We start from the raw sequence: 18,051 nt of genomic DNA, 5'->3' as shown, positions 1-18,051 counted from the left end.
GTGACTGAGTTGGCTATAAGAACAAGAGCTCCAGGCTCACTGCACAGTCCTTTTAATAGCTACTGATTCTTATAGTCCATCCTGGTACCCTGTGTGTAGGGGCTGGTAACTTGCCAGCACTGTAGTCTTATTCTATACAACTTGTTAAACAATGCACTGAAATATTTTTAGATATTTTTAATGCCATAAGTGCCTCCACTTGCTTTTTTAACATGTAATAACAGTAAAATTCATTCTATCTATGGATGTTTACCCCCTCAATTCCTTGTTAGACTGACCGGCAAAATATACTAGCTAGTGCTTTGTAGTGCTGTCAGCATTATGGTTTTAACTTATTTATATTTAGAAAAGTTATCAAGTCAGAATGATTCTGTTCAAACTGGGTTCTGAGATCTTATTCTGATTTCCACTCACTAACATGAATTATTTTAATATTGGGTTTTATTATAACTGGCTTTTTAAAGTTTTTATTTTCAAAATAATGTGGGGAAATAGCTTCACATATCTGCAATAAACAAGGCTAACTCTGTTCCTAATCTGACTTCAATGATCAATTTAGATATATTATGGGTTTATCACTCTTGCATGATAGTCATAAGGACTCTAGATAAGAGCTTATGGGTGTTTTTGTGTTTGATTATATCCCCTCTTTTTAACTCCAAACTAATGAAACTCACTGAGTGTTACCTAACTAGCCAATCTTCCAGCCTCCATCATTCTTTTGCACATTTTGTTTTCTATAAAACCAAGCTTCTTTAATAACCTAGTAAACAACCCTGATGAATGCCCACTCTACACTACCGAGTATAACCCCCAGCTTTTGGGAGAACTCTCATAAGTCTGACAAGCTTTAAGGCCTTTTCAGGGTCTATGCTACAAAAAGTGATCATGTGGGGCAGCAAAACCAATAGGTATGTATTACCTTACATTTTTTCTTTGTGGGATATTTTGCTGAAAAACCGTTACTCCTGTTAGGAAGGAGAATGTGTCCTTATTACCACACACTCTATGTAGTTGCCCCTCAGAAGGAAGTTGTTCCTGATGAGTAGGCACCTGATTCTATTAAATCAAGGGAATCTCCTAGCAATGGCAGCCCTGACCTGTACTGGCAAAAGTTTCTAGTGCAATAATGTCAGGGGGATGATTATTTACCATGTTTTTATACCAGCAAAAAGCCTTACAGTAGATGCAGTTGTACCAGCAAAAGAGTCCTCTTGGCAGTCTAGTTCATTTTGTTCAGGTAACTGGTGTAAGTTATAAGGGCAAAAGAACTGGTCGGTATAAGCTACTTCCCCACGAGGGAAGCATTGCTGGTGTAGGCTATATTTCAATGTGCCTGTAAACAGTTAGTCTAGTAACTTTCTTCTCTATAAGGTATCATATAGGACATGGGGCTGTGTGAGGGCAGGGGGTAGCTCAGGGTGCAGGGAGAGGGGTATTAGGAGCTATGTGCTCAGAGGGTTCCCCTGCAGTCCCTGTTCCCAGAGGGGTCTGCCAGCCACAGACCCAGGTATCCCCACCTGAGCGGTTCTTACAGACTGCCTCTGTGGGAGCAAAGGGGGCTGGAAGCTGAGGAGCACCTTCAACCTGGGGCACCAGCCAGAGTAGCCGCTGCCCCGCACTGCCCGGTTCCGGCTTCCCGCCTCCAACCTGAGCAGGGAGAGGTGTGGAGTTGCCCCTGGGACTGCCATGCTCTTGCACTGCAGTTTTTGTTTGTTTTTTGAGGGGGGGGGGGAATGCCCTCCACGTCCCCAACTCTGCCCATGGGCTCAGGGCTTCTGCCCCACAGGGAGCATCGGGGCTCTGGGATTCAGGACCCGCTGTGACGGGTTCGGTCACAGAGACCCCCTTGGGACTGTCACCTGATGTGCTGAGACTACCTCTGAGCCCGTTTTCCCTGCCAGCTTGGGACTTCAGAACCCTGTCTTGTTAAGTCAGACACGCTAGCCTGCTGCAACACAGACCCAGGGTCTGAACCGCGCCCTCAAAGCTCCAGACTTAACTGAAAACAGCTCAGCAAGTACTCCTGTCTCCAGCACCCAGACACCCAGCTCCCAATGGGATCCAAACCCCAAATAAATCCATTTTACTCTGTATAAAGCTTATACAGGGTAAACTCATAAATTGTCCACACTCTATAACACTAATAGAGATGCACAGCTGTTTGCTCCCCCGGGTATTAATCACTTACTCTGGGTTAATTAATAAAAGATTTTAAGTATAAAAAGTAGGATTTAAGTGGTTTCAAGTAATAACAGACAGAACAAAGTAAGTTACCAAGGAAAATAAAACAAAACACACAAGTCTAAACCTAATACATTAAGAAACTGAATACAGGTAAATATCACCCTCAGAGATGTTCCAATAAGCTTATTTCACAGACTAGACTCCTTCCTAGTCTTGGCCCAATCCTTTCCCCTGGTACAGTCCTAGTTCCAGCTCAGGTGGTAACTCGGGGATTTCTCATGACTGGCAGCTCCCTTTGTTTTGTTCCACCCCCTTTTATAGCTTTGGCACAAGTGGGGAATCTTTTGTCTCTCTGGGTCTGCACCCCTCCTAAATGGAAAAGCACCAGGTTTAAGATGGAATCTACTACCAGTACTGTGAGACCCCAAGCCTTCATTCTTCCTGTCCTAGTTAATGGGAGCCATCAAGATTCCAAGCCACCATTAATAGCCCACATTTTGCATAATTACAATAGGACTTCAGAGTAATACTTCATATTTCTAACTTCAGATACAAGAATATATTCATAAAAATAGGTTGAACACACTCAGTATGTTATAAGCTTTGTAATGATACCTTACAAGAGACGTTTTACATAAAGCGTATTCTAGTTACATTATATTCACACTCGTAAACATATTTCCATAAACATATGGAGTGCAATGTCACACCTGCCTCCTGGCTGCAGCTCCCCCGGGGGTGCTGGGGATTGGGGGTTCAGCCGTGTGGATCCCCAGGGGGCCACGGACCCCTGGTTGAGAAGCGCTGATATAGGGGGTGGCAATGGGGCAATACAAATGATTGCAGCAGGTGCTCTGTCATCTGTCCTAATATCTAGCTGACAGCCTTGCACAGCAGTGACTTCTTCACACAATGACATTGCATAACCTTTACATTCATGTAATCTAAATTTGTAGGTTGCAACAAGTGGATGCCATCATCTTAATTACATTTGTGTGAAGATGTGCTACCTACTGTTACAAATAATTAAGTAGGAAAAATACAAGGAAAACAATTTCTTTTAAGTGTGGTAATTGATAGCACTTTGTCTGTTGCCAGTTCCATTGTTTTCTCCAGTACAGTTTGTTTCATGTTTGTGTGTCTTTCTCTTACCAAGAAGCAGAGAGAAACATTTTTTTTTTTAAATTAGAAACCTACAACAATTGGCAGAGGGATGTGGGGGAAGTATAATCCTTGCAAGTACCATACCTCTAACACTGCTGCCCCTATTTCAGAGATTACCTGTATTTCATAAATCTTTCAGAAGTGAGGAACAGTTACTAATTCTGATCTATCTTGATCACCTGGAGATAGGCTGAGATGGAGGAAGCCAAATCTTTCTAACCTACTGTGGGATGTTTATTCTCGGCAAGCTACAATAGCAGATAGCTGCATGGACAGAACCTTCACTGGCCAATCTGATTTCCACTTTTGTAAAACTAACTTCAGGTCTCATAAATATACTACAGAGTTCTCGCTTTCAGTGAGTTTGTGTGTAATGAGTGGAACAAGCCAGCTTTCTTACTGGATCCTCTCATATGCCAGTGAGTAGAAAGGTATACAGTACCCTAAATCTAACTTGTCTACAACACAAGCTGGTTAAATGCAGTAACATTTCTCTATTAATGTCAGCATCTGTTCTGATTCTTGTTGGTAGTGATACCTATACCTATGCTCAAAAGTGGCTACTTTGTGCATTTCAACCTCCCTACATGGGGAAAGCTGACAATTCATTCTTTTATGCTACTGCGCCCATACTATGCAACTATGAGGAAAGGAGGATCTGGCTTTAAAGCCCTGGCTGCACTAGCACTGTTTAAGCCAGTAAAAAAGGTGGCTCGGTGGTCAGAAGTCCCCTCATCAGCCACTGCAGGGGTTGTAGAGAGCTGGTCAATGCACACTTTAGTAGCCAAGTGAGGGATTTATTCCATGCTTCATTTATGGTAGCACTTTTCTCCTTTTTAAACTCTATTTGAAAACCTTCCTTCTTTCATGTCCTTTTTACAATGTTACATTACAGTATTTTCCCATCAGCAGAAAATATTTTACTTGACAAATTAATTTAAACAGTGAATGTGCAGTGTGGGTTTTCTTAATTATGACTTTTCCTTATCTTTGGTTCTTTCCTTCTACTTGGGATTTTGACTCTTATTCGCTTAATGAAACATTTTCTATCTAGATTATATTTTCCAGCTAAGGGGGGAGGCAGGAATTAATTCTAGTGCTATTAACCACCATAAGCAGCACATGGAAGAAGTCAGTTATCAAGATGTAGCATACCCATTCTACTCTTCATAACAGCCTATTCTTTAGACACTAGACTTCTTTTGGGGGAAAGAACAGTGCTGTGGAAGAGACCCTGGGTTTATTCTTGCTGTTTCAAACATTCCTCTGATATGGTTTACTCTGAAGAAAAGGGGTAGAATGACTGTTAACGTGACTTACAGCTGTGGCCTCTGAAGCTTTAGCTTTCACCCAGACAGCCTTTGGCAAAAGGGGGGGGGGTAGGCTAATGCCTTGCTTTTATTTTGGCTACTTGCTACCTGGGCAGTGGGAGTTCACCACCTTTTGGAAGTATCAGAGGGGGAGCCATGTTAGTCTGGTTCTGTAAAAAGCGACAAAGAGTCCTGTGGCACCTTATAGACTAACAGAAGTATTGGAACATCATCTTTCGCGGGTGAATACTCACTTCGGCAGACGCATGTCTGGAAGGGCTCCTTCATGTTAAGAGGATGAGAAATCAGAGTAAACAAAATGACCCTCCCCATGCAGGTTTGTAAATGCAGTTTTAGTGGTTACAGGCAAGGACAAGATCGGTGCAATGCTTTGGTAGCAGGTCTCCTGTGCTGAATGTGCTCTTTCTACAACTGTTTTCAATAATTCATTGACAGCCCTGTGGGGCAGGGTAGCCATTCCGAGAGCGCGGATAGGGTTACACAAGGGATTGCTAGGTGGGGAGTGTGGGAGGAAAGCAGGGACTGGTAGAGTTAGAGACTCTCCATTGCTTCTCCCTGGCCCGCTCCAGCAGCTGCCCAGCCTGAGTCAGGGCATCTCCACCAAGGTGAGCTGGGGCATTAGGGCAGGGCCGCCTGGGGGGGGGGGCAAGTGGGGCAATTTGCCCGGGGCCCCGCAGGGGCCTCCACGAGAATGTCGGAGGCTCCCCCCCGGCGCCTCAGCACGCCGTGTCCAGGAGCGGCCCCGGACAGCGCTGCAGCGGTGTGGCCAGAGCTCCTCCCGCTCGGAGCCGCGGGGTAAGGGGGCGGGGCTCCGGGCCGAGCGGCGGGAGCTCAGGTCCCGTGGAGCCACGCCGCTGCAGCGCTGTCTAGGGCCGTTCATGGATGCCACGCGCTGAGGCTCTGGGAGAGGGAGGAGGCGGGAGTAAGCAGCATGGTAAGGGGGCCAGGCACTCCCCGACCCCATCCCCATCCCCCCCACAGCCCTGCCCCCTAGCTCTGAGCCCTGCCCCCTAGCTCTGAGCCCTGCCCCTCTGAGCCACGCACGCCCCGACCCCATTCCCCCAACAGCCCTGACCCCCAGCTCCGAGCCCAGCCCCTCTGAGCCAGACACCCCTTAACCCCACCCCTGACCCCCAGCTCCTCTGAGTCGGGCACCCCTGACCCCATCCCCCCCACAGCCCTGACCCCCAGCTCCGAGCCCAGCCCCTCTGAACCGGACACCCCCCAACCCCATCCCCCCCACATCCCTGACCCCCAGCTCCGAGCCCAGTCCCTTTGAGCCAGGCACCCCCCGACCCCATCCCTCCCACATCCCTGACCCCCAGCTCTGAGCCCAGTCCCTCTGAGCCAGGCACCCCCCGACCCCATCCCAACAGCCCTGACCCCCAGCTCCGAGCCCAGCCCCTTTGAGCCGGACCCGACCCCATCCCCCCACAGCCCTGACCCCCAGCTCCAACCCCAGCCCCTCGGAGCCGGGCACCCCCCAACCCCATCCCCCCACAGCCCTGAGTCCAGCCCCTGTGAGCCAGGCACCCCCCCCCCCAACCCAGAGCCTAACTCCCCACCCAGCCCTGGGCAACAGCAGCACCACCCCCAGGCAGCGACAGCCCATTGGCACCAACCATCACCATCATCCAGCGACAGCTCATTATGTAATTGCAAATGTATACATACCATTAAAGCATTTAATGTTTTTAAATAATGTATTTTGTGTATTTTCAAATTATTAAAAATTAATTTTTGAATGTATTTCACTGGTTATTTTTACATTTCCAAATACATGTTACTAGAGAATTGCAACTTTTTTTTATGGAAGGGGCCCCTGAAATTGCTTTGCCCCAGGCCCCCTGAATCCTCTGGGGGGCCCTGCATTAGGGAGCCTACCAGCCGCTTGAACTCAACGAACCGTCGCTCCCTTCAGCCTGGGAAGGTGCAAGAGGAGGAGGCAGGGCCCGGCGCGGGGTGGGAGGTGGAGGAGAATTGGGGTGAGGGGGCGTTGGCTGGGTTTAAAACTCCTCATAAAAGGCCTGGTTTAGTGGCTACCGTTACGGGCTAGTAGCGGCGGCCGCGGCTCCTCATGGCGAACCAGTCCCAGTGCCTGGAGGACGCGCCCGGCCGCTGGCCCCCCGGGGAGCCGAGCTCGCCCGAGCTCTACAGCGAGGCGCAGCGGCTGGCGCTGGAGGAGCTGGTGGCGGGCGGCCGGGCCGCTTTCCGCGCTTTCCTGCGCCGGGAGAAGGTGCCCGGCTTCCTCTCGGAGCCCGAGATTCAGGTCATCCTCCAGGCGGCTGCGCCGCCGGCCGGGGCCGAGGACGGGGCGGCCGAGCCCTCGCTCAGCGCCTCGCTGGACTGCTCCTCGCTCACCTACTTCCCCGAGCAGTCGGACGTGGAGCCGCCCGTGCTGGAGCTGGGCTGGCCGGCCTTCTCCAGCGGCTCGTACCGTGGCCTCACCCGCGTGGAGGCGCTTTTCCAGCCCAGCTTCGGGGAGACCATCTACAGCTGCAAGGAGGCGGTGCGCAGGCAGATCCGCTCGGCCAGGGAGGTGAGTCCCCAGCCCGGCCTCTGCGCCCCCTTCCTGCCCGAGCCTCCTTCTCCGGGCGCCCTGGGAAACCCGGGGGGATACTGTGCTGCACAACGCTCCTCTGTGCCTGGGGAACTAGGAGCCTGGCCCTGGACACCGGTGTTGCACTAAAGACCTCCTGGCTTTGGTCCCTGATTTCCAACCAGATTCAATTCTGAAATCTGCAAATTAGCATTATTATTTATTGCATTTAAAAACAAATCACTACTTTAATATTTGGTCTTGTAAAAACGTGTGACATTCATGGTGGTGGTGAGCTTTCCTCTGTGGATAGGCCATCACTACAATCCTGCAGGAGAATGAAGGAAGGGAGAGACTCCTCAGGGCAGGGATCCTGTCTGCTTTGTGATAAAATCTCTCATACTTTAGAAACTAGTCTTTCGGCAAGGTATGTGTTATATGCAGAATAAATGACAGTGTAGTGTGCTTATGGACACTCATTGGCCTTGGTTAGCTCACTTGGGACCTTGGCAATTATGAGTAATGTGGTCATCCCAAAACACATGCTTGTGGCACCTTAGTATCACACCATCACACAGTGTGTCTTTTAAATAAAACCTGATAACTTGTGTCTAACGCACAATGGGTGCTACGTACATAATTCACCTGGGGATCACTCATGCCACGTCTAGGATAGAATATAGCAGCCTTCTGCTTGTACAGTAACTCCTCGCTTAACGTAGTAGTTATGTGCCTGAAAAATGCAACCTTAAGCGAAACAAGGTTAAACGAATCCAATTTCCCCATAAGAATTAATGTAAATGGGGGGGAGGTAGGTTCAAGGGAAATTTTTTTCATCAGACAAGACTATATTATATATACACACAGTAGTTAAGTTTTAAACAAACAATTTAATACTGTACATAGCAATGATGATTGTGAAGCTTGGTTGAGGTGATGGAGGAAGAGGGTGGGATATTTCCCAGGGAATGCCTTACTGCTAAATGATGAACTAGCACTCAGCTGAGCCCTCAAGGGTTAACACATTGTTGTTAATGCAGCCTCACACTCTACAAGGCAGCACAAATGGAGGGAGGGGAGACAGCATGGCAGACAGAGATACACACCCTGTGTGTGTGTGAGAGAGAGAGAGATGCTCATTGCCCCTTTAAGTACACTGCCTTTTTAAGTAGATCAGCAAGTTGAGACAGCAGCTGCTGCCAGCAAGCTCCCTCCCGTGTTCCCCCCCTGCTCTATGGAGATGGAGTAAGTGGGGGGCAGGGGGAGGGGGGACACCCTGACATTAGCCCCCCTCCCCCCCTGCACAGCAAGCAGGAGGCTCCCGGGAGCAGCTCCAAGGCAGAGGGCAGGAGCAGCACATGGCAGTGGGGGGAGGGACAGCTGAACTGCCTGGCAATTGATGGCCTGCTGGGCGAGTGCCGCACAGGGAACTTAGGAGAGCAGGGAGCTGATGGGGAGGGGGGGGAGGAGCTGACGGTCCGCCCTGGTTCCAAGCCCCCACCAGCTAGCTGCAATGGGCTGCTCTTTCTGCAAGCAGTGGACAAAGCAGGGGGCTGCCAAATGACGTTGTAAGGGAGGATTGTACAACTTTGAACAAGCATGTTCTCTAATTGATCAACAGCATAACAACAAAACAACGTTAACCAGGACGACTTTAAGTGAGGAGTTACTGTAGTCGTAGAATCATAGAATATTAGGGTTGGAAGAGACCTCAGGAGGTCATCTAGTCCAACCCCGTGCTCAAAGCAGGACTAACACCGACTAAATCATCCCAGCCAGGGTTTTTCAAGCCGGGCCTTAAAAACCTCTAAGGATGGAGATTCCACCACCTCCCTAGGTAACCCATTCCAGTACTTCACCACCCTCCTAGTGAAATAGTGTTTCCTAAGATCCAAGCTAGACCTCCCCTACTGCAACTTGAGACCATTGCTTCTTCTGTCATCTGCCACCACTGATAACAGCTGAGCTCCATCCTCTTTGGAACCCCCCTTCAGGTAGTTGAAGGCTGCTATCAGATCCCCCCTCACTCCTTGTAAGTCATGTGCTCCAGCCCCCTAATCATGTTCGTTGCCCTCTGCTGGACTCTCTCCAATTTGTCCACATCCCTTCTGTAGTGGGGGGACCAAAACTGGACGCAATACTCCAGGTGTGGCCTCACCAGTGCCGAATAGAGGGGAATAATCACTTCCCTTGATCTGCTGGCAGTGCTCCTACTAATACAGCCCAACATGCCGTTGGCCTTCTTGGCAACAAGGGCACACTGCTGACTCATATCCAGCTTCTCATCCACTGTAATCCCCAGGTCCTTTTCTGCAGAACTGCTGCTTAGCCAGTCGGTCCCCAGCCTGTAGCGGTGCATGGGATTCTTCCTTCCTAAGTGCAGGACTCTGCACTTATCCTTGTTGAACCCCATCAGATTTCTTTTGGCCCAATCCTCCAATTTGTCTAGGTCATTCTGGATCCTATCCCTACCCTCCAGCTAATCTACCTCTCCCCCCAGTTTAGTGTCATCTGCAAACTTGCTGAGGGTGCGATTCATCCCATCATCCAGATCATTAATAAAGATGTTGAACAAAACCAGCCCCAGGACTGACCCCTGGGCACTCCGCTTAATACCGGCTGTCAACTAGACATTGAGCCATTGATCACTACCCGTTGAGCCCGACAATCTAGCCAGCTTTCTATCCACCTTATAGTCCATTCATCCAATCCATACTTCTTTAACTTGCTGGCAAGAATACTGTGGGAGACCGTATCAAAAGCTTTGCTAAAGTCAAGATATATCACATCCACCGCTTTCCTCATATCCACAGAGCCAGTTATCTCGTCATCGAAGGCAATCAGGTTGGTCAGGCATGACTTGCCCTTGATGAATCCATGTTGAATGTTCCTGATCACCTTCCTCTCCTCCAAGTGCTTCAAAATGAATTCCTTGAGGACCTGCTCTATGATTTTGCTGGGGCCTGAAGTGAGGCTAACTTAAGTTAGTCCCACTTAAGTTTTTCAGAGGAGAACTGAAGAACATCTCTACTTAGATTTCTCCCTATGATATCAGCTATGAAGGCAGAGTGTAATTATCCAAGCTGGATCTTGGCCAGGCCATCTAGACTAATAATGCTTCCTTTGTTCAAAATGTTGTGGGATCCCTAATGACTAGGGCTGTTAATTAATCACAGTTAACTCACGCGATTAACTCAAAAAAAATTAATCATGATTAATTGCAGTTTTAATCACATTGTTAAACAATAGAATACCAGTTTATTAAATATTTTTGGATTTTTTTCTAGATTTTCAAATATATTGATTCTAAATACAACACAGAATACTGTCTACAGTGCTCACTTTATATTATTTTGATTACAAATATTTGCACTGTAAAAATTATAAAAAAAGAGACATAGTATTTTTCAATTCACCTCATACAAGTACCATAATGCAATCGCTTTATTGTGAAAGTGCAATTTACAAATGTATTTTTGTTTGGTTGTTACATAACTGCACTCAAAAACAAAACAATGTAAAACTTTAGAGCCTATAAGTCCACTCAGTCCTACTTCTTGTTCAGCCAATCGCTAAGACCTACAACATTGATTACATTTTCAGGAGATAATGCTGCCTGCTTCTTATTTACAGTGTCACCTGAAAGCGAGAACAGGCGTTCGCATGGCACTTTTTTAGCCGGCATTGCAAGGTATTTACATGTCAGATATGCTGGTGACGCTTGTTTAAAAAAATGCATTAATTAAATTTTGACTGAGCTCACTGTGGGGGAGAACAGTATGTTTCCTGCTGTTTTACCTGCATTCTGCAATATATTTCATGTTATAGCAGTCTCGGATGATGAACCAGCACATGTTTTTCATTTTAAGAACGCTATCACTGCAGATTTGACAAAACGCAAAGAAGGTACAATGTGAGATTTCTAAAGATAGCTACAGCACTCAACCCAAGGTTTAAGAATCTGAAGTGCCTTCCAAAATCTCAGAGGGACAAGGTGTGGAGCATGCTTTCAGAAGTCTTAAAAGAGTAACACTCCGATGCGGAAACTACATAACTCGAACCACAAAAAAAGAAAATCAACCGTCTGCTGGTGGCATCTGACTCAGATGATGAAAGTGAACATGCGCTGGTCTGCACTGTTATCGAGCAGAACCCACCATCAGCATGGACGCATGTCCTCTGGGATGATGGTTGAAGCACGAAGGGACATATGAATCTTTAGCTTATCTGACACGGTAAATATCTTGCGACGCCAGCTACAACAATGCCATGCGAACGCCTGTTCTCACTTTCAGGTGACATTGTGAACAAGAAGCAGGCAGCATTATCTCCTGCAAATGTAAACAAACTTGTTTGTCTGAGTGACTGGCTGAACAAGAAATAGGATTCTGTGGGCTTGTAGTCTCTAAAGTTTTACATTGTTTTATTTTTGAATGCAGTTATTTTTTGTACATAATTCTACATTTGTAAGTTCAACTTTCATGGTGAAGAGATTGCATTACAGTACTTGTTTGAGGTGAATTGAAAAATATTTTTTCAGCACAAATATTTGTAATCAAAAATAAAGTGAGCACTGTACTCTGTTCTGTCAATATATTTGAAAATGTAGAAAACATCCAAAAATATGTAAATAAATGGTATTCTATTATTGTGTGATTTAATCACAATTAATTTTTTTAATCATGCGATTAATTGTGATTATTTTTTTAATCACTCAACAGCCCTACTAATGACAATACAGTAAGGATCCTCAGCATTTCTTCTCATCTAAAGAAATGATAGTAAAGGGGAAAACAATTCACACCAGTGAAGGTATTTGCTGTGCTGAGAAGTTCCTTTTCCTTGCATACTCAAACCCTTTGCAGATACCCCTGGTGAAGTCAGTGATCCTTTCCAAGTTTTGGGACTGAAGCAGTCCTTCTCTTCAAGCAATACATTTACAGGAAGAGGGGACAATTCCACAATCTCTGATTTAGGATGTGTCTATCAAAACGGCTTGCATTTATGTTGCATCTCCAACTTGGGGTACTTCAGTGTAAGAAACTTCAAGCTAAGAATTAACCATCTTGCCAAAGTTCTGTTTTGGACTGGATATTTACTCCCCATTCCCATATCTCAGTTTATTAAGTGGCTGAATGGTATCAAAGGTCAACTATTTGGTTGTGGAAGGCTGGTGGTGAAACACTTATTTTACAAAAAATGTTTCTAAGTAAGCTTCTTACTAGCCCACTCATCTGGTGTTGGAGAGCAGCCTGTGGTCCCTGCCTGCCCTGGTGGGTCTTGGGATCAATTTAGAGGTGGGGGAAATGAAGGAACCTTAAGACCTATGTGGCTCAACCTTGCAGGTGAAGTCATGCAATACACAAGAGGGAACATAGAAAACAAATATAATTAAACAGTGAGCAAGATGCTGCTGAGCAAAGACAAACGGAGATAGTGTTCCCTGATAAGTGATGATTCAGTACTTGATTCTGAATGTATATAAGATTCCTTTTCCTGAGTAACTTATGCATTGGCAGAAAGGACTGACAGCCAGCAATCTCGCTTTCCCAATTCACTTACCTGCCTTCAGCTATTTAATTGTGTCGTTTGTACCCTATGAACCAAAGAGATGTAGTCCCTATTCGCAGACTCTCTAGTTCCTGCTATTGCAATTCCAGGTGTACAAAAGGAAACCACGTGGATGGTATAGCAAAGAATCTTAGATGTACTTTCTTTTTATACATTATCAAATGGTAAGTGTCAAAGACAGAATGAATACTCTAAGAAGCAGACTCCCATCATCCTACGAGTTCAATATCTATGTTTCCATTTTACTATGTATGACTTTGTGGAAGCGATGATATGCAGAGATTGATTATAATGGGTACCCATTATACTTTAGGTGTGCTGTGAAGCAACATATTTGACACCTAACAGATGTATAGTACACCTGCAATACCCATGTGTTTTCCCTTTGAAGTGCTGTTAGCTTAACCTAAACCCATTCCCTTACCCTTCCATCCCTCAGTATCATGGTGTCCTCTCTCACCTCTGATGCAGAGCAATATAAAAAGCTTTCCCACTGTAGAGCCTGCACATACAGCTCTGATTCAGCCAGGGATTTGTCTGTCATCAACAAGTTGGTTCAATAAAAGCTATTACATCATCCACCTTATCTCTCTCATATCCAGGGACTGATGCAGCTACAACATTACATATCTAAATTATCCAGTACTTGACACACTTGTGGAATGCTGCTAAGAATGACAGAACAGGTTGACTATGTCACAATAAAATAACACTTAAAAAAAGTAGCAAGGAAAATGGAAACTTGTCTAGGGAATATGGTATCAATAAAAGGAAACCAACCAGGGGTCTACTTAATTTGGAAGCTAAATTGATTCATACACCCCTCTGCCCCTTCTAAATCTCCCCTGGGGTGCTGAGAAAAATAAGACATAGGTCACAAGGTTTTCTTGAACTAATGGTTTCTTCTGTATTTGTTTCAGGTTATTGCTGTGGTTATGGATACCTTCACAGACATTGATATCTTCAAAGACCTTCAGGAAGCCTGTAGCAAGCGGAAAGTTAGTGTGTACATCCTTTTAGATCGTGCTTCATTTCCCCACTTTCTGAAAATGTGCAGAAATCTAGGAGTTGATCTTGAGCAGGAGAAGGTAGGCACTGTGATACTTATGGCAACAAACAATTGGTTATTGGCCCTATTGCAACCATAACATCTGAGTTTTCAAAAGAAATATGATCTATGTAGCGCTTGCTCTTTTTTTGGTAAGTTTTAACTGCTCTTGAAAAACAAGGCATTAACTGCACAAACTATGATGTCTTTAGAGGTGCACTAACACCCATGTATTATATTGAAGTGATTTTTGTCTTTAACATTTGTTATGGGATTGCTGAAAGCACTGCAGACACTCTTTTCTTTATTTAAATAGCTGTAGCCATCTCATAAAGTAAATTGACTTTCCTTAGAATTGGGAATCTTTCTGATGAATGTCTTAATGTTTCTGGCCCAGATGATTAAAGTTTTTTCCTTCTTCTAGGAAATCTGTTGAAAGAGAGGTTCTCTTCCCACAAACATAAATTATTTAAAGGGGGAGGGGACTCATACTGGGTAAACACATAATCCACTATATTTTAGTCACTCTTTTGTAAGGACACAAAGGAGGTTTCAGTTCAGTTTAGTCCATTTCTTATTCCCTGAAGGACAAATACGTTGAGTGGTCTTGTTAGTCCAACAGTGTCAAGGCTCACTGCTTCACAAAGAGGGAGACTAAATTCTGGTTCAAATTTTCACTTCGTGTTTTGCTCCCTAAGCCACAAGAAGGCCTTAGAATGGTCATTTGACTCCTTAGGAGAGAGAATCTTATGCCACTCAGCAGCATCCTGTGTTAGCTGATCAACAGTGGTCTTCGGACTCTGTTTTATCGTTAATGTTTGTAAGTTTCCCTCTTAGGTAGAATCATTTTCTTTTGATATGTCAAAACTTAAATACGTTTTTTCTCTTTCAAACAGCTGATGAGAGTTCGAACTATATCGGGAAACACTTATTGCACAAGGTCAGGAGTCAAAATTGTGGGGAAGGTCCAAGAAAAGTTTATCTTGGTTGATGGCATAAGAGTGACAACAGGTTCCTACAGGCAAGTACCCTATTTCTTTTCATGTCCTTGTCTCCTATGACTTCTTTGGATTGTGGGGTGAAGGGTAATAGTACAAAACTGTTTTTCTTGTGAGCTGTTGATCGTATGTGATGTTTGCACTAAAAATTATGTTGCTAACTATCCGTAGTACAGTAACAATCTAGTTTCTTGTATTGAAAGAGAACATGTATTGGCACTATTTCAACCTTTGTGTGGGTGTATTATTTATTTTAATAAATTAACATCATTTGTGAATTTTCTCATTATTAAGTTTCACATGGACTGATGGGAAACTAAGCAGCAGTAACATCTTGATTCTGTCGGGCCCAGCAGTCGCACACTTTGACCTGGAATTCCGGATCCTTTTTGCACGGTCAAAGCCCATCAACCCCAAACTGTCATCCGGTTGCAAGAAGAGTGGAATGTTTAATCAGCTGGTTAGAAGAACAAAGGCTTCCAGTGACTTGATGAAGGAAAACTTCTTGAGAATGGATTTTTTCTACCTTAGAGCATTTGTAGGAAACATGAGAAGGAAACAGAGCTTCTTGTATGCCTCCAGGGAGGCAAAGTGTGAGTCAAATATCATCATGCAAGCATCTCCACCGTTGACTGAGAGGAATGTCTCTGCAGTCATGAGGCCACGTTGGAGCATAGAGAGGTGAGCACTGTCCACTCAACTTGAAAGATAAGAGCCATTTTGCCCATATCCAATGCTTCCTTGCAAACCAATGTTGTAATGGTAGCCACTGGAAAACAAACCTCAAATTGAGAAGGCAATACTCAAACAGTGGTTCTACTGAAGACCACTACAACGCAGGCCAACAAACATAAGACTGGTATGGTCTCTGCCTCCAAGGTGTGGATAACTCTTGTTAACTTCTTCTAGTTTTCAGTCATTCTCCTGTACTTTCCCATCCTCTACTAGATCAGTATCATCTTAACTCAATGGCTCTGGTTATTCTAAAGACTCTAGCTACTGAAAAGAACAATGCTTAAAGATCTCCTTCTGAAAAATAAATAGAGGGGGGCACTCTTCTGCTCTGAAATCAGGTCCAAGCTCAATCCTGTGTTTGGCAACCTCTCCAGCCAGGGACATTTGACTGAAAAATGACATGGATAGCCAAACATAACATATAACCTCAACTAGATGGAAAAAGATCGATGTCAGCCTACTGGGCCTCAGGCATCACACCCTTTCTTCAAATGAATGGCCGCAGCTAGGTGGAGCAAGTTAGTGCATCAGCTGCTTTTAAGCACTGTTGGTTGCAGTGTTGTTGTGGCCATGTTGGTCTCAGGATATTAGACAGACAAGGTGGGTGAGGTAATATCTTTTATTGGATCAACTTCTGTTGGTGAAAGAGACATGCTTTTCAAGCTTACACAGAGCACTGTTGTGGTTCTACCTAGGCAACTTATTACACAATGCACAGTGAAGTACTTGAAGCATTAAAACATAGAAGTGCCTTAATTTGCTATTTGAGTTTTGAACAAATTACATTATTTTAAATATACAATATCCTTTTTGTTTTGTAATTAAGTATGGATAAGTTTGCAAAAAGATTATAAAAAATCTTTTTTTAGATTACTTTTTTTTTCTATGCTGAAGCTTTCCCTATTTGCTTTTGCAGAACCAAATGAAGCCCTACTTCATTATATCATTGTACATTCTCCATACCTGGCCTGACAGGCACAGGGGCTGTTGCTTTCAGTCTACTCCTGGGACAAGTTTTATGAGAGATTTTGAAACGCAGGGGGAATCCTCCTCCCCCCACTGCACACATTTCCCCAAAATCAAATCGTATGTGCAAAAAAAAAAAAAAAAAAAAATCCTGCCATTTTAAGGTCTTAATACAAATTCAAAGCTCTCATTTAAAACAAATCTAACCTTTACTGTTGCAAAAATAGTAATTGCAACATATATTCTTGCCCTGTGGTCTCATTAATTCAGCCTTGCAGAAACTTCTCTTCAGTCAACAGTGGTATCTGCAGTAAAGTAGGAACTTAATTTTATCCCACTTCATTCATTGAGGCCCTGATTCAGCAGAGCATTTAGGCATGGGTGTAAGTGCTTTACTGAGTCTGGGCCTGAGGTGTGAACATCTAAACCTAACTGAGGAGTTATGTACAGTAACTCCTCCCCTAACGTCATCCCGGTTAAAGTTGTTTCATTGCTGATCAGTTAGAGGATGTGCTCGTTTAAAGTTGCACAATACTCCCTTATAATGTTGTTTGGCAGCCGCCTGCTTTGTCCACTGCTTACAGAAAGAGCAGCTTGTTGAAGCTAGTTGGGGCTCGGAACCAGGGTGGACCAGCAGCCCCCCTATCAGCTCCCCTAAGTTCCCTGTGGTGCAGGCACCCAGCAGGCTACCAATTGATGGGCAGTTCAGCTGTCCCTCCCCCCGTGCCGTGTGCTGCTCCTGCCCTCTGCCTTGGAGCTGCTCCTGGGAGCCTCCTGCTTGCTGTGTGAGGGTGGGGGGGAGAAGAGGGGTGCTAATGTCAGGGTGTTCTCCTGCCCCCCTCCACCCTGCTCCTTTACCCCATCTCCACAGAGCAGGGGTGGGACATGACAGGGCTCAGGACAGAGGGAGGTTGCTAGCAGCAGCTGCTGTCTCAACTTGCTGATCTACTTAAAAAGGCAGTGTACTTAGAGTGGGGTCAGCGTACTTAAAGGGGCAATGCGCATCTCTCTCTCACCCACACGGAGTGTGTGTGTGTGTGTGTCTCTCTCTCTCTCACACACACACACAGACACACACAGAGTGTGTCTCTGTGTCTCCTCCCTCCATTTGTGCTGCCTTGCAGAGTGTGAAGCTACATTAAGAATGTGTTAACCCTTGACGGCTCAGCCGAGTATTAGTTCATCATTTAGCAGTAAGGCATTCCCTGGGAAATATTCCACCCTCTGACTTCACCACCTCAACCAAGCTTCACAATCATCATTGTTGTGTACAGTATTAAATTGTTTAAAACTTATACTGTGTGTGTGTGTATGTGTGTATGTATATATATATATATATATATATATATATATATATATATATATATATATTTTGTCTGGTGGAAAAAAAAATTCCCTGGAACCTAATTCTCCCCCCCCCCCCAATTTACATTAATTCTTATGGGGAAATTGGATTAGCTTAACATCGTTTCACTTAAAGTAGCATTTTTCAGGAACATAACTACAACGTTA

General features: G+C 45.0%; 1 protein-coding gene across 1 annotated transcript; it reads left to right on the top strand.

The window, feature by feature from the left end:
- The first annotated feature begins 6,759 nt into the window (after positions 1-6,759).
- LOC135886949 (protein FAM83D-A-like) lies at positions 6,760-15,523 on the top strand. Its single transcript, XM_065414730.1, has 4 exons — positions 6,760-7,221; positions 13,713-13,880; positions 14,737-14,861; positions 15,133-15,523. The coding sequence occupies exons 1-4, from the start codon at positions 6,760-6,762 to the stop codon at positions 15,521-15,523; spliced, it is 1,146 nt and encodes a 381-aa protein (XP_065270802.1).
- Positions 15,524-18,051: the final 2,528 nt, after the last annotated feature.

Source organism: Emys orbicularis, chromosome 12 (genome assembly GCF_028017835.1).
Source record: "Emys orbicularis isolate rEmyOrb1 chromosome 12, rEmyOrb1.hap1, whole genome shotgun sequence".
In the NCBI taxonomy this organism is placed as follows: Eukaryota; Metazoa; Chordata; order Testudines; family Emydidae; genus Emys; species Emys orbicularis.
This window is presented reverse-complemented; position numbering and strand designations above follow the sequence as displayed.